General features: G+C 38.8%; 1 protein-coding gene across 2 annotated transcripts in view; it reads left to right on the forward strand.

Moving 5' to 3' along the window:
- The first annotated feature begins 1,804 nt into the window (after positions 1-1,804).
- Positions 1,805-16,132, forward strand: part of Plppr4 (phospholipid phosphatase related 4) — a 34,959-nt gene continuing 20,631 nt past the window's right edge. For both annotated transcript variants that reach the window (XM_027395598.2, XM_035452033.1), the window contains exon 1: positions 1,805-2,026. In XM_027395598.2, coding sequence (XP_027251399.1) covers positions 1,805-2,026 — 222 coding nt within the window. The remainder of the gene's footprint in view (positions 2,027-16,132) is intronic.

The following is a 16,132-nucleotide window of genomic DNA, read 5'->3' on the forward strand; positions in this document are numbered from 1 at the left end:
TCAGGGAAATGAAATGAGTAGTTTCTTTTTAGAAAGTCGATTTTGGTTGCTGTGTGAGGGGTAAGAAATGGCTTGATGATTGTAGGGAATGATTTTTTTTTTCTGCCAATCAAAGCAAGACATGGTAGTGGCTGTGGAAGGTGGGCGAGTAATCCACTTTGAAAGATAATATAGTCTTTTTTCTATAGCTTGTATTTTCTGAGTAAATTAAAGTCAGTGGACTATGTTGGCCTTTGATAAGTTAGAAGATGGAACCATGTCCAGTGAATGGAACCATGACCAACTAAGAAGGAAACACTAAGATTGTGGGGTGAGAAGGCTTAAAGTTATGGTCCCAAGTTTCATTGAAGTCAAGATCTCGTTATATTTTTATTCTGCTGCAGGTCGCTGTTGAGACAGACATCTGGTTTACCTGAAGATAGAGTGTCAGTGAGTATGGTGCATTGGGATAGGAAATGAACAATTCCACGGCAGGATTCTGAACCCTAATCCTGGCAGAATGAGTGGGGGCACAACACTGCATGGGTAGTGAAGCATGATTGTTAGTGAATGTGGCCCCTAACTAGTCAACCCCCGCTCCCCCAGCAGCAATGAGAAAAGTCAGCTGAATAGTGGGCTGGGGATTCAAAGTCATGTACTTGATAAAGAGACTTTGGAAGTGTTAGAAAGACCTAGAATAGTCACCCAAGAGGGTGATCATCTGCATAACATGTTACTTTGTGTTCATTCAGTGTTTCTTCTCTATCACTGATCCTAGTGGTTGCCAAATGAATCACACAGTTGAGACCAACCTTGGACACTGCCAATCAAGTAAAAAGCTTCACTTAGACTTCAGTGTTTGGAGTCATGCTTCCATGGATATAGCTGTGATTCCCACACTGCGCGAGGGACTGAGAATGAGATTGGGGGGGGGGTAGGAGGGAGATGGGAGAGGAGATGGAAGAAGGAAGAGGGGAAACTGCTATGGCAAAGTAAAATAAATGAATAAATTTAATTAAAAAAAAATGAGTGTGGCCAGGCGCTGGTGGCGCACGCTTTTAGTCCCAGCATTTGGGAGGCAGAGGCAGGCTGATCTCTGTGAGTTCGAGGCCAGCCTGGTCTCCAGAGCAAGTGCCAGGATAGGCTCCAAAGCTACACAGAGAAACCCTGTCTCAAAAAACAAAAACAAAACAAAACAAAAATGAGTGTGGTTAAACCCTCTCCTAGCCTTTGGGACTTCTGATGATGTCCCTTCACCTGGTCTCTTTGGATGCAGTTCCCCCAACTTATCCAAGCTTTTCTCCAGCTTCCCTGGGAGTCACCTCCCTCGAAATCTGCAGCCTGGGATGTCTTGCTTGGGTAGCAGCAAGCTCCCAGCGAATTTCCTCCATGGCCTACTTGTCAGTATGAAGTTCGAGTTTTAATTCTGCACAGGTTGAGGTAGTTTTCTTTGCTGTGGGTCTTGGTGCTGTGCAGGTTTCTGCTCTCCAGGAAGCCAAGAGGAACACCAGATAGGAGACCATCTGACACCAGGTGCCCTGGCTTCTCAGCCTTGCTTCAGCAGAAACCAGGAGTGCTTCCCGGTCCCACCCCCACCCCCACCCCTCTATTCTTGACGTCAAGCTCCGACAGACAGCAGAAGAGCCTTTTGCCTGGGCGGTGAAGAGCGCAGGGAGAGTAGGGAGGGGAAGCCATAGCAGCAACAGCTTAGAGGAGGGAAGTAACTATCCCTTGCCAGCACAACCTGGGCGAAGAAGGAGACCTGCGGGCTCAGGGAACCGCGGGGTTACTGCAAAGAGAGGCGGGGAGAAGGCGGGGGCGCTGCATGCAGTGCGCTGGCTCCAGCGGTGCCCGCGGGGAATGTGACATCAGCGGGGCCGGGCGCTTGCGGCTGGAGCAGGCAGCTCGCCTTGGCCGCGCGGTGCACACCTCGCCCGGGGGAGGACGCAGAGCCGGGCAGGCGGCCGGGATGTCGGCGAAGGAGAGGCCAAAGGGCAAAGTGATCAAGGACAGCGTCACCCTCCTGCCCTGTTTTTATTTCGTGGAGGTGAGTTGGTGCAGGGCCCTGGCATAATGCAGATCTTTCCGTACAGCTCCGGAGAGATTTTGGGTCCTGGGTAAGATTGGTGAGCACACCGGAGGGAGCACCAGAACGTATTCTGCTGCTATCCCCAAATGCTGGACCCTCTCCTTTTCCCCCTACAGGTTTCTCTCCAGACCTCCCCTGAGTCTGCCTGTGGACACCTGCCAGCACCAGCTGGTTATTACTAGGGATGGCTTGCTGGGTGGCCTTAAGAAAGGGATACCTGTGAGAGTATAGGTCTAGTTTTGGCCCTGTAGCCCCAGTGTGCACAGCGTCCATAAGTGCTGCACAAGGGCCATGATGCCTATATTTTGGAATTAGTGATTTTCAATTTGTTGATGGTATCAATATGGTATCTAGATAGTATCTAGAACTCTTTAAGCTTTTGGTGGGGATTCAAATACATACAGCTTTGCTTGGACTGAAGGACCAGAGATGTTTATGTGGTTTTAGGATTACTGGTGGTATCTATTAACCCTGCCAAACCCTTCTCCTACTATGGTTGCTGTTTCTAAAATTGGGTCATTTCTAGATGTCAATCATCAATTTACTGGCCTTTTGCCATGGGTTGTGTGGGTGTGTGTGTGCATGGACATATATTCGTATATATTTATACAACACAGTATATATGCATACAAAAACGTGTGAATATGTGTTTTAAATGTATGACATCATCTGAGTTCACAGATCAGATTTGTATCTGTGCTTTTACTCTGACCTGAGCACTATTACAGCTAAGAAATTAACGTGGGGTTGTACTCAAAATGAACCTCTCTGACTTACCTAATGCAGCATTTGAGGGAGGAACAGTTATGGGAGGGGTGTAAAGATTGACAGGTACAGGATTCCATGTACTGTGATCCATTGCATTCGGAAGACATTTTTAAGCAAGGGAGTTATTAAATTACAAGTGGAGAAGGGGATGTACTGCATACATTTAGGAAAAATCTAATAGTTTTAAGGGTAAAACTGTGCTCCTTGTAATTACATCTCAGGCTGAATAGAGAATTTTGAAACTATTGCTGCATTATAAACAGTCTTCCTCTGTTGTCTTTTCAGCCTAACATGGAGGTTCCCATTTCTAAGTACAGATAACAGACTCTGTATTTGATGACTGAGAGGCTTGTCTGATTGGGCAAGAGCCACTGTCTTGAAACTTGGAGAAGAAATATTGTATGAAGCCTGTCCTTAGGGATAACTATATATCTGGAAGTTTCTTTTATGTGTCATATTTTTTGAAGATTCCAGTGTTAAGAGAGGTGTATGTGTCCTGCATAAGTTTCAGAGAAATGACCTGCGACCCCTTTGTCTAGGACCTATGGAAAAGAAGCAGAGAAAGGGACAGAGAGAGAGAGAGAGAGAGAGAGAGAGAGAGAGAGAGAGAGAGAGAGAGAGAGCCCTGTTTGCTTAAAATCATTGTTTGATTTATTGTCCTTCTTTTTACAAGGAATCTTGAAGCTATTACTTGGGTGATTGAAAACTGTGGGCCCAGAAGATTCCATGAACAGAATAAAGGAGTAGGAAACCAGGCTACCTGCCTTCCAGACCAGTGGCTAGACTTCTTGTGGCATTGCTAACCCATTTAGTGGTGTTTCTTGCTAAAGAGCTTTTAATCATGTCTAAATTTATTATATTTATTGGGAAGAAATTAGTTAATTGTTGGGTCTGTCTCTAGGAGACACTCACTTAAGAGGCCCTGGAAACTGACTACACTAGAACATAGATGTATGGCTTTCAGCAACACTTTCTGAATGAGGGTACAAGCCAAAAAAAACCTTATTTGTTCCCCTTAAATAATAGAAATACAGACTTTTGAGGAAACTTTTAAGGAATACATATAATTCGTGGGAATAGTGTCTCTGAGAACAACTATCTTACAAATATTATGTATTTTCCAGGAGTAGAAATCATTACTTTCACTTTAACTTATCTTGACACCCTCCATGAATTCCTTAGCTGGACAAGTTATGGAAAGATCACTTGAAGACAGTTGTTGAATTTACTTTTTGTATCCATTTTCTTGTTTTGCTTTTTGTGTTTTGAAATGGGATTCCATGGAGCCCAAGCTGGTTTCAAACTAACTAGTAGCAAGATGGGTCTTGAATTCCTGACCCTTCTGTCTCTCTACTTCCACATACTGGCATGTACCACTGTGCTTGCCTCATGGAGTTTAATTGAGCATCTATAGCACTATATTTGGGAATAATAGACTTCTAATGGAGAGCTACAAATTTGCATTGCAATTATCTCCCTTAACCTTAAATGCATGATGAACCTCCAAAGAGACTGCAGAAGATGGGAAAAAGCATCAGTCTTCCAACTATTTAGGAGTTGGCAAGAAGCACTGCCCAGCTCCTTAGAAATGACTAATTTTGAAACTAGTGGGATGAATCTTTGCAAGATGAGTCCCCTTGTTGTGAGATGAATAAACAGAGCCTGAATTAACATGTCAATAAAAACCACTAGGAGAATGGCACTTGGCCTTGGAGCATAGTTTCCCAGGATCCCAGGGATTAAGATAGATTGGCAAAATACAAGTAAATCTCCTCCCATCACATATCAGGCCCAGAGCCTAGATATCATAATTGAAGTAACAAAACGTGTATGAAAGGGTCAGTATTTGGGGTAGAGGAAGTATGAGAGTCGTGTGATGGTGGGGACAAAGCTGCCATTCTTCAAGACATTTGACCACTTTAGATTACAATACCCATGGGATACAAAATACAAAATAACTTAGTTGGGAAATTTTTGGCTTGGATCAGAGAGTGTTAAAATCAACTTAGATGCAATTCTGGCATGAAAATAGCAACATTTTGGTTGATTGGGAACAAAGTGGACCTTAAAGATAGATTGACCTGGTTCAAACATCACTGGTGTTATGTAGTGGATAACTTTGACTATGTTTGCTCTCTCATTCCACATTTCTTTTAATGTGATAAAAACCATGTAGATGCAATATTAGTACACATATATTCACTTATAATAGAAAATAAGATACTTATTTCTTAGCTACACAGTATACTCTGGTTAAAGCATCAGGCCTGTGTTAAGGTGGGTACATTGTCCTGATTCATTTACTCTCTGATGATTGCCCTTGGCCTTTCTCTCACTGAAAGGCTAGACAAGATCTAATTCATTAGTTCACACTGTTCCCCAAAAGCCATCTTTTCCCAAGTTTCTAGAAGAGGTTTGAGTTTCATGAGTTCTCTGGAATCAATCTGCAGTATTGGTCATGGATAGGGGCAGTGGAGTGCTCAATTTTGTATGGGAAATATGATCATTATTTATAAAGCCTTTAGAAAAGGTTGCACCTTCTTGGTCAGTCTTCAGTGGTTTTGTTTTAGAAAGAAGCCAATGAGCCAGTGCCATGGCTCAAGCCCAGTGACCTGACTTCAATCCCTGGCACCCACATGGTAGAATGGTTAGAAGGAGAGGATAGGCTCATTCTCACATGTTGCCCTTTAATCTCTATAACATAATATGTGCCATGTATACATACTTCATACATACATACACACAAAATTAATAAATTAATTTTAAATGAAAGAGATCATTGTTATCTAGATTTTTTAAAAGAAATAGAAAAAATAACATAATCAAGTTTACAAAGCAAAGGTTGAGGCACAGTGGGTACCAATTAAGACTTTATTTCACCTTCACCAACACTGGAGCGCTCCACTTACTGAAAAAATACGCATATAGACACAGTTACTCCCTCTGCTTCCTCTCTATTAGCACCAATAAGGCACTTGGGAGGCTAGGGTGGCATGATCACTTGGGTTCAGGAGTCTGAAGCCAGACTAAGCAACATTTTTAAGACTCTGGCTTAGAAGGAAAACAGCAGATAAACAAGCAGCAGCAAAACAGGAAGATGTGGGAAGAGATTGTCAGAAGGAAAGATCTCTCTGGAGGAAGACATGCTTCCTGAGCTCAGTAGTCCTCAGCTGGAAGACACTCAGCAAAAGGCTTAGCAGACAGAGGCCAATCCCCACTCTCTGTCACTAGGCAGCAGCTAGTGTCCCCAGAATAGACAAGGAGCAGGAATGCCCCAGCCCACTTACTCTGGCAAAGTACCTTTATAATGCTGTGGACATAAGCCACAGCTTTCTGCTTCTAAGTACAAGTAATGCTGTCCTTGTTTATCACCATAGTGAACAGTGAGTCAATGGGCAGAATGTGTCCTCTTTTATCTTTGGTTTAGTGGAGAAAGAAGTTCATGGTTGACAGTAGTATCTTGCAAAACAACATGGCTTCTAGAATAGCACCCTACTTTGTGGGTAAGTTGGATAATTCAGTTTTTTTGTGTTCAGTCTGAGAAAAAAGGTCAGCTGTGGAGAGACTCACACACAAGCATATATCCAAGGCAGCCTTATTTTAAACCAATCATAGGCCAAAATTTCCTTTAATTTTCATTGGCAAAGCCCTCTCCAACTGATAGGTCTATGTTGGTAATTGCAGCTTCGAGCATAGGTATTATTAGCCAAAGTCTTTGGGGGCTTAATCACCCAGAGTTACATTCATTCAATGACACTTGTAGACTGGTTACATTCCCTTTATGCTAAGCACTATAGCAATCCCCCTGTGCTCAGACTCATATTTTTTCTCGTTAGTCACACTGCTCAAAGATCATTCAATCTGTAATGTAAACACATGATAAATGATTTGTGATGTCTGCCAAATGGAAATCCCGAAAGTGAAATAATTGGGTCACTGATTTCTTTTTATTTAAATGTTGTTCAACTTTGTAGCATACTTTCCAGTCTCTGAGATAATGTTTCCCTGTGGAAGTGGAAGAAATTGTATATTCACATGCTTGAAATATTTTGTTTCATGTAAATACATATACATGCTCAAAACTCTGCACACAGATGCATATAAACACTGAAGGTGTAAGAAAATCATATTTTTCCACTTGGCATATAAAACAGAACCAGAAATATTATGTAACCACAGTATTTTAACCTAAAAAGAAATTAAATTATTTCTGTTAAGTTTATTTTCAAGAAATTCATATCTTAACTTTACCACAAATCCACAACATTTCTGTGTTCCCCATCATCTGTTTTCAAGTTTATATAGCTTAATCCATCTTTCCATGAAATATAAGGGTTTTATATGAACATTAATATCAGCAAGAAAAATAACATTTCTGCATTTCCATGTCCCAAAATAGTAACTGTGAAATTCCCCTCCTCTTCTGGATTGGATAGAGATAGTCTCCTCCAAAACTGCTCTAAAACATGCCAAGTGAGATGAGCTAGCAAATCTGCCCTCCCAAGTTAGTTATGATTCACAAATTGATGTAAAGGAAACATCAAAAGAGAAGGGAATAGATTTCTAGTCATAGAGACAGGGTTAAACTAGGACACTTCTGCAACACCATGTATGGAGCACATAACCTGTTAGTAACTCCTCCTCCTCTCTGAGGCACAAACTCTTTCTCCATGAGTAAATCACTCCTCCATTTTTAAATCAAGAAAGAAATTAGTTCAGAGATTTGTAATGGTAGTGTTGTTGATGATGGTGGTGACAATGAACTTAGTGATAGTGGTAATAAAGTATAGTGAATGTCAAGTGCTCTTTCTGTGGCAGAAACTCTGGATGCATTACCACTGGTCCTCAGAACCACTGCACCAAGTAGGTAGTTTGTTCTTTCTGTGTTGTTTTTGTTTCATTTTGTGACAGAGTCTCAAGACCCAGGCTTGCCTCAAACTTGGATCCTCTGGCCTTAGCCTCCCAAGTTCTGGAATTATGCCTGGCCTTAAGCAAGGCATTATTATCTTTGCTTTTTAAACTAGAAATCTGTAGCTCAACAAGATAAGTATTACAAATCTAGGAATGAAGAGCAACAGACCTACTGTGTGAACAAAACTTGGAGACCTTTTTGGAGACTGGAACTGTCTAAGATGACATACATCTGGGGCACAATGGTTGGTTTTTTATTCTGGAAATGTGTCACAAATGTCATTTACAGGAAAAGTGGTCTCTTGGCATGAGTATGTAGTACAATATGTAAAAGCCTAGGCTTTCTCTCAAGCAGACACTCTTGTATGAGATACAAAATTAGGAATTCTTATTATAGAATTAACTCTGTAGTCCAAGAACATCTGGTCTGACTGTATACTGTCAGGTAGAAGAAAACTGTTCTAAAAAGTTAGAGTTAACTAATGATATGTATAATTAATATCAGATGAATACAACCAGTTATTCTGACTTCTGTTGTAATTCTCTTTCCTAGTTATTATGATTGCTAGAATTATTATAAATAAATATATAATAATTTATATCTTATTTCATATATTAATATAATATAATGTGCTTTGATCATGTCCACCCCCCACTCCCTACTCCAATTCCTCCTAGCCATCCTCTTCCCAACTTCATATTCTCTCTTTTTAAAAAAAAAAATAACAAAGTGAGTTAGTTTTTCTAATAAAGATTATAAACACAACCTTAAAGAAAACTGACTAACCTTCCCTCAGTGGCCATCTATAATCACTACTCTCTCTGCTAGGACCTAGTGAGCTCCTCCTACAGCCATGCTGGGATTTTGGTTGGCTTGATCTTGTGCAGATAACCACAGCTGTGGGAGCTCATGATTGAGTGGCCCTGTAATGTCTAGAAGACACTTTCTCAGTAGTCGTCCCGGACTTCTGGTTCATACACTCTTCCTGATTCTTCTTCCACCATGCTCCCAATCTTTATAAGAGAATTTCTGGTCTGAATAATAGTTCATGCAGTTCATTATAATTCAGGCCACAGATGAACTGTGCCTCTGGTTCATACCAGTTTCTTGGTGCCTTTCATGGCAGCATGCTAAATAGCGTATTACAGCAGTCAGCACTGAATCTGCTGCTTTTCTAAATTGTTACCCTTTTGTGATGGGGCATTGTTGACTTGAAAGTTATTAAAATTATATTTTCCCAACCTATTGTTATACTGCTCAAATATAATTTCACAGTTTCTTCACTTAAGAATGAAGTCTCTTACAGAGAGGAAAGAAAACAGAAAACATTGGAAGAAATAAGAATGTGATTTACAACAATATTTATAAAATAGCTGAATTTCCCATTATGCTTTAATGTAATTTTTGCATATATTGTCATCTCATCTAATTTTCGAACACAATTAAGAGCAAATATTAACTCTTAATTACTAGTTATGTAACTAGCACTAGGAAGTCTAGGACCTTGCTTAAAACCCAACTATTAGGATCTGAAGAGATGACTCAGAAGTTGAAACATTTTGGCAGCAAGTGTGAAGACCAGAGTTGGATCCTCAGAGGTCCAAATAAATGTCAGGTGGCAATGGTGGCCAATGTACAGGGAATTCCCTAGAGCAAGCTGGCTAGCAAGACTTTCCATATCGGTGAGCTCTGATTTTGCTTGAGACATCCTGTCTCAGTGAATAAGGTGCAAGAACAGTGGAAGAGATTCTCAACAGCAACCTCTGGCTCTCACATTCAAACACACCTATACACCTGTTCATCCACACACATGGGCATGCATACATGTATCACACACACACACACACACACACACACACACACACACACACACACACACACACACACACAGGAAAAAGAAAGAAAAAATCAACCCATGATGTTCTCTCATCTTGTAATAAGGAAATATAAAGTTTATATTTAAACTATGAACTGGCTTCATTATGAGGGCCATGAGCATCTCTCAGCTTTCTAAGATACCTTCTAAATAGGTTGAAACTGAAATTCCAGATAATTATGCAATGAAATAATTTCTTTGTGATCAAGTGGGTTTTGAAATGTTGAATGCCAAGGATAAAATGCTAATTATTGCATAATTGATGCTGAGGTGTTTTTCTGTGAGTAATTAGACCCTAAGGTCCATTACTGTTTGCTTGGTTGTTTTCAAATCAGAAAACAATGTCAATCAACATAAGGAAGGATAATTACTTGTTTGTTATAACAAAATTGTTTCTGACTATTCTAAAGCTGACCAATCCATTAGGCCATATTATAGAGAAGAAATATGTGTGATTAAAACAAATGTAATTTTGGTAAAAGCAAAAAAAAATAACAATATACTTAACAGACAAATATTGTTGAAAATGGGAACAACAGAAACACACAAGAACAGGTTGTCAGCAATTTAATAAGGCATCAAAAGCCTGTTCTTCCAGACTGGTGACAGGTGAACCACCATCTCAGAAGGTCCTACATTCAGACCCTGGTTCCTCACACAGAGTCCCGGTGGGACCAATTATACTCTGTCAAATAAGAGATGTTAAAATGGTATTCTGGGGTTGATTAATTTTATACTTTCATGACCATCTATTTAACTATTAAATAAGTTATTTACCAATTGCTTACAAAGTGTCTCTTTGTTAGTTGGCTGGAAACAATATCTAAATATTGATGGTGCATTTCCTACGAGGCAGGGTTAGTGAATATATGAAATTTTAAAAAGGCTGATAGAAAATTTTGCTCTTCATTTCACTTTTTCCTAGTACTGAGATCAAACCCATGGTCTTGTGTACATCTATGCAAAAACTCTACCACAAAACTACATTTCTAATCAGTAGATTTTTTTGTAACTGTCACATTTAACTTGTGTAGACATTTTTAACTAAAAGTAAATGATAGTGAATGCTTTATCAGAAACTTTGCCCTATCTTCTAGATTATTGAAAGGCCAGAGATTAATGTCAGTGTCTGTGGTCCACATGACCACTCATTTTAAAATTCTCCTTGGACCTGTTTTATAATTTAATGGAAAATACTATGGGCTGTTTGTTTAAGACAGAAAGAAAACAAGAAAATCTGGCAAAGGTCTGCATGGTTTCTCTTTTGAAATGAAATCAATACTTAGAAAATGCCACTCTATCAAGTATGTGCTCACCTGATTTTTCTTTAAAAGATATCAAGAAACATTTGTTCAACACCACTCAGCAGATGGTATATAAAGGAAAAAATGTTGACATATTTAATTTTTAAATTCCTCAGTTATTCTATAAAAGGGTAGATGTTTCTAAGAAGGAAAATATATATGACCTTTCCAAACATGAGCTCCGGGGCAAGATGCCTTGAGTTGGTAATCCAGATTCCAAGCTGAAAAACATTACAAAAAAAATCATGTAATTTTTCCATGCTGTGTTCTTGTATCCATAAGATACACATATTAGTAGCATCTTCCAAAAAAAAAAGAATATTGGAGATTACCCAAACTCAAACATACAAAGTCCTTTAAATAGTACCTGTCAAATATCAGGAGCATTAAATTGCTGTTAGTACTGTATTTTTGAAAGTCAGCTCTATGTTACAGGGAAAGAGAAATTGTGCCCATAAGAATGCATTTATAAAGCAATTACTTTCAAAACATGAAATAATGGTCCCTAGCCTCAGGTCTTCATCTCTAATTTGGTTTCAAGAACAAAATTCATTCCAAGACAATGCACATACTTCAGTGTCTAATTATGTATGAGAAAACAATCTTCAGTGACAGGGGTTAAGGCCAATGTTCACAAAGCCTAGCCCCCAAGCCGAATGCTACAATCAATATTCAGGTAATAAAGCAGCCTTTAGTATTATATTAGGCTTTGTTATTAAATTATTGAGTGGTTGTCATTAGTCTTCTTAGACCTATAGACATATAGCTTATATTCAGGCATAAAGACACAGAACAGAGTTTTCCCATTAAATGTAAAATATATATTAGCTTTGGTAACTATTTTCTATTAACCTGCACTGCTATTGGGAAGACCAAATTTAAGTTTCTTATGTTCTTGAACTCTGATAAAATCATTTGAACTTCAAAATAGGAAATCTTTCTGTTGGTGTGTATGGTTGATAGTAAATAAAGTTTTCAAGTAAGAGATTTTCTTAACTACACTATAAGACTACAGTGTGCGTGCATGCGTGCGTGCGTGCGTGCGTGCATGTGTGTTTACTACAGGAACAGACTAAGCATATGTCATCTCCTTTCTGATCATCTCCATAGGCATTAACTTGCCCTACACTGAGGACCAAGCAATAGAATAAGAACAGAACAGTTTCTCTGCTCTAAAAGGCCTTGTTGTTTAAATAGGAGAGACCCACAAATGAGCAATTTTTATCCCAAATAATGAATGATGACTACTGTAGTCCAGGCAGCCTCAGAACACCACGGGGTACCTGAGCCAGGAATCCTGGAGAAGTACCAAAGACCAGAAATCCTTCAGAGCCTTAGGTGTGCCCAGTTTTTGATATATTCAAAACAATTCACTGAGGAAGATAAAAGTGGAGACAAAATCAGTCCAAATCCTAAGTACTTAAAACTCTTAAGATGTCACCAAAATAAATAAAAGCAAAAATGGCTTTGGAAACACTGCGTAAAGAACCTCTAAGACATGGGAATACTGTATTAGAAGGACTGCACTTTGAAATTGTCTAACATCCCCCATTCTTGGTGCTGCTCAAGCCCCTTGCACACATGGCTCCCACTAACCATCTGTCCTCTGAGCTGGCATGGCCACTGACTCCTGGGCTACTTTTCCTGAAAAGCATTAGACAAGTGCCAGATGGCAACGTGTGACAGAACAGCAGTAAGATATAATGGGGGCACAGGATTCCAGGAATTTAACAGAGCAGAATTCAATTATTGGTCTTGCCACACAGGCATCAAGCACACTGTTTAACGTATCTGGGGCAGAGTATTTATCATAAAATAATACCATAAGAGTCCCAAGAAAGCAACTGAATTTAAATCAGACAAGTAGAATGAAACATCTAAATAAAATCAGTATCCATACCTCTCTCTTTAAGTATGAGTATGTTCAATAAACTCTGTTTTAAGTCAAATTACAATGGTATCTAGAAAGGACAAATTTAAGCAAGTGAAACATTTGTCATGAATATGTAAGGAAGAAGTGAATATATAAAGTACTTAAGAATTAAAAGACAAGGATTGTCTTTTTTTCCCCAAAGCACACAAGTGTAGCTGGAATTTTCTTTGGGCCACCAATCAGCTCCTAAATAAAGACATGGAAATTTATTATTGATTACAAATGCTTGACCTTAGCTTAGACTTGTTCCAATAGCTCTTTTAACTTAATTTGAACCTGTTTCTATTCATCTACATTTTGCCTTGGGCTTTTTACTTTTCTTTATTCCATATGTCCTACTTTCCTGCTTCCTCTGTGTCTGGCTGGCCAGACCCTGTCATCTCCCTGGTGTCTCTTTTTCTTTCTCTTCTGAACCTAAATTCTTCCTCCTACTTATTCTCCCTGCCTTGAAGTTCTGCCTGTACCTTCTCCCTCACTGGTGGTCATTCAGATTTTTTATTAGACAATCAGATGCATTAGGCAGGCAAGGTAAACCAACAGCAACACATCTTTACATAGTTAAATAAATATTCCATAACATAAACAAATGCAACACATCTTTACAGTTATGTATTCTGCAACATACATAAATACAACACATATTTACATAGTTAAACAAATGCAACACATCTTTGTATAGTTAAACAAATATTCTGCAACACATAAGTTTCCTACAATGCCCGTTTCCATCTTGGGAAGAGTAGTCATTCTTGCATTCCACTTGAGGTGGGGGGGCAAGCTAAAACTCAAGCAAAGCAATTCAGAGCAACTTCCTGGACTTAAGCACCTGTGTAGGAGTCTGGCACTCTCACTGACTTTATTATGATAATTGTATAATTTATATAACTTATCTTCACTCCACCTTTTCATATTTAAGTTGAAGATGACAACAAATACTTAGACTACATAAAATATAATTTCAACATAGCAGTCTATTAAGATCAGCACAGTACCTGGCATAAGTGCATAAGTCCTAACCACATACAAGTATTATAAAAAGATTTTATTTCCACTTCCTTTGATAGTGACTTCCTGGTTTCCTTCAGTTGAATCCCCTATTTAGTGAACACATTCCAAACAGAGATTTATATAGAGATCTAACTTTCAGATTCCTGAGCTTAGGATAAGACTAGCAAGATACAAATATCTATAATCAATGACAAATGGGTAAGTATTTTAATGAAGCTATATATGAAATGTAGGAAGTGAGGGCCTAAGTTCTGAGCAGAGGGCAGAAAAATTGCAGAGAAAAATATATGAAAAAGTACTTGTTGAAAAAGAAAACATGTACCACAATGCAAAGATGTAGAATATGTCACTTTCAAGATGTAAGCATTATAGGGAACCAGAGAAGAGTTTGTGAAGTGTTTAGTATATAGACATAGGTCAACATTTTTTAAAAGAGAAAATATCATACACAGAAGTCCATGAATGTCTTTGTAAAAGGTTTTCACACTTTTCATTATTACAAGGGTGCTGCTGGTTGCATGGTCAGATGTAAATGCTATGAAAATCATCCTATAAGCCCTTGTAAGAGGAGGGGAAAAGAAACTGAAAAATAATAGGAAATCTTGATGCTTTTATTTAGGGTAGTGAGAGCTGAAAGAAGTGAGAGCTGATGTTTCTTCATTTCTTTGCATGTGGAAGATTTTAGAATCAGAGCACTTTGGAAAAACTCTTTATTTCACTGGCAGTGAGCAAAGCCCCAACAGGTTGAGGACTTGTTCAAATCCCCAAAACTGTAGAATCAATGAAGGAAGAAGCTGGCTTGTCCAGGTTCTGAGGCCAGCACTGGCTTTCCAAATATGTGTCCTATTTTAATTTGTATCCACACATCCCATTTCATGTGTGAAAGCAAGTTCAGATTTCTGGACCTTAGTATACTAAATATTCATTCTAACCTGCCCTTTTATTGAGAGTAAAAAATGTTGGTTCTCATAATCTATTCTTAAGTTTCATTCTTACTTATCTGAATATGCTATAATTAAAGAAAAAATGGTTTTAGAAATCATAAAGCTTTGTACTATATTTTGACACTATTATTGCCAGTATTTGGAGGCAATATTGTCTACACAGCAAAAAAAAAAACTGCCTCAGAATGTGATTAAAGCTTGTATAACAGGGAAAATAGTCCTCATCAATGTGTTACCTCTTGACAACAATATCAGTGGTCAGTCCTTAATAAAACCATTTTGACCTATTAATATTTTTCTATTTGAATTATGTAGTGCTTTGCGAGATTTCATATTTTGTGCATGTGTTCATGAATATGTGTGTACATATATGTGGGAGCTAGAAGTGTATATCAGGCTTATTCTTCATTCTCTGCTTCATTATTTTCCTTTTTTCTTTTGTATGTATGTGGACTGTGTGTGTGTAAATGCAGGGGCACGTGAGCCTTAGCACTTGTGTGAAGGTTGGAGGACAGCCTTGAGTTTGGGACCTTGTCTAGCAGGCTTGAGAACTTCCCGGGATTCCCCTGTTTCTGCCTCTCATCTTTCTATCAGATCACTGGAATTAGAGATGTGGCTTCTATAGTCAGCTTTTATATTGGTTCTGTGTTGTTTTATGAGACTCAAGGAGGCTCACAGCTGTGGTCCTCATGGTTGCTCAGCAAGTGCTCTATCTGCTGAGCAATATCCCCAGATTCTCCACTTTACTTTTTGAGGCAGGGTCTCTCACTGAGCTAGCAGGTAGATAGTTCATCAAAAGGCATCAGTTCTCTCTGGCTCATCTCTCCACCCTAGCACTGGGATTACAGCAAAGGCCACATTGGGTTATTTTTCACATGGATGCTAGGGATCCAAATCAGGTCCTCATACTTTCAGCACTTTATTGACTGAGCTATTGCCTCAGCCCAGAATTCACCATTGCGTATGACTTTGGGATATCTGACAAAATGACTTTTAGACTTCCCACTTTAAATTTCTTATTAATCTAAAAATGTTCCTTTGAATAACTCACATGATTATATTCTTTGACTACTCATAGCAAAACCAAGATAACATTGAAATATTTGTGCAAGTGTACTTCTTCAAAAGTGAGAATGCTGCTTATGTTTAAACAATCCTACAGCCATGGAACTTCATCCTTCTTCTTTATGAGTTTTACCTCCCAAATAACACATTGCTGTTTACTAGACAACTGTGCTTAAACAATCAAGAGACATCTCAATTTGAATAGCTGTAAAATAGAATCTTTGATCACTCCCTACTGTTTTTTTCCAGCATTC

The sequence above is a fragment of the Cricetulus griseus genome, assembly GCF_003668045.3.
Source record: "Cricetulus griseus strain 17A/GY chromosome 1 unlocalized genomic scaffold, alternate assembly CriGri-PICRH-1.0 chr1_0, whole genome shotgun sequence".
NCBI classification, from domain to species: domain Eukaryota; kingdom Metazoa; phylum Chordata; class Mammalia; order Rodentia; family Cricetidae; genus Cricetulus; species Cricetulus griseus.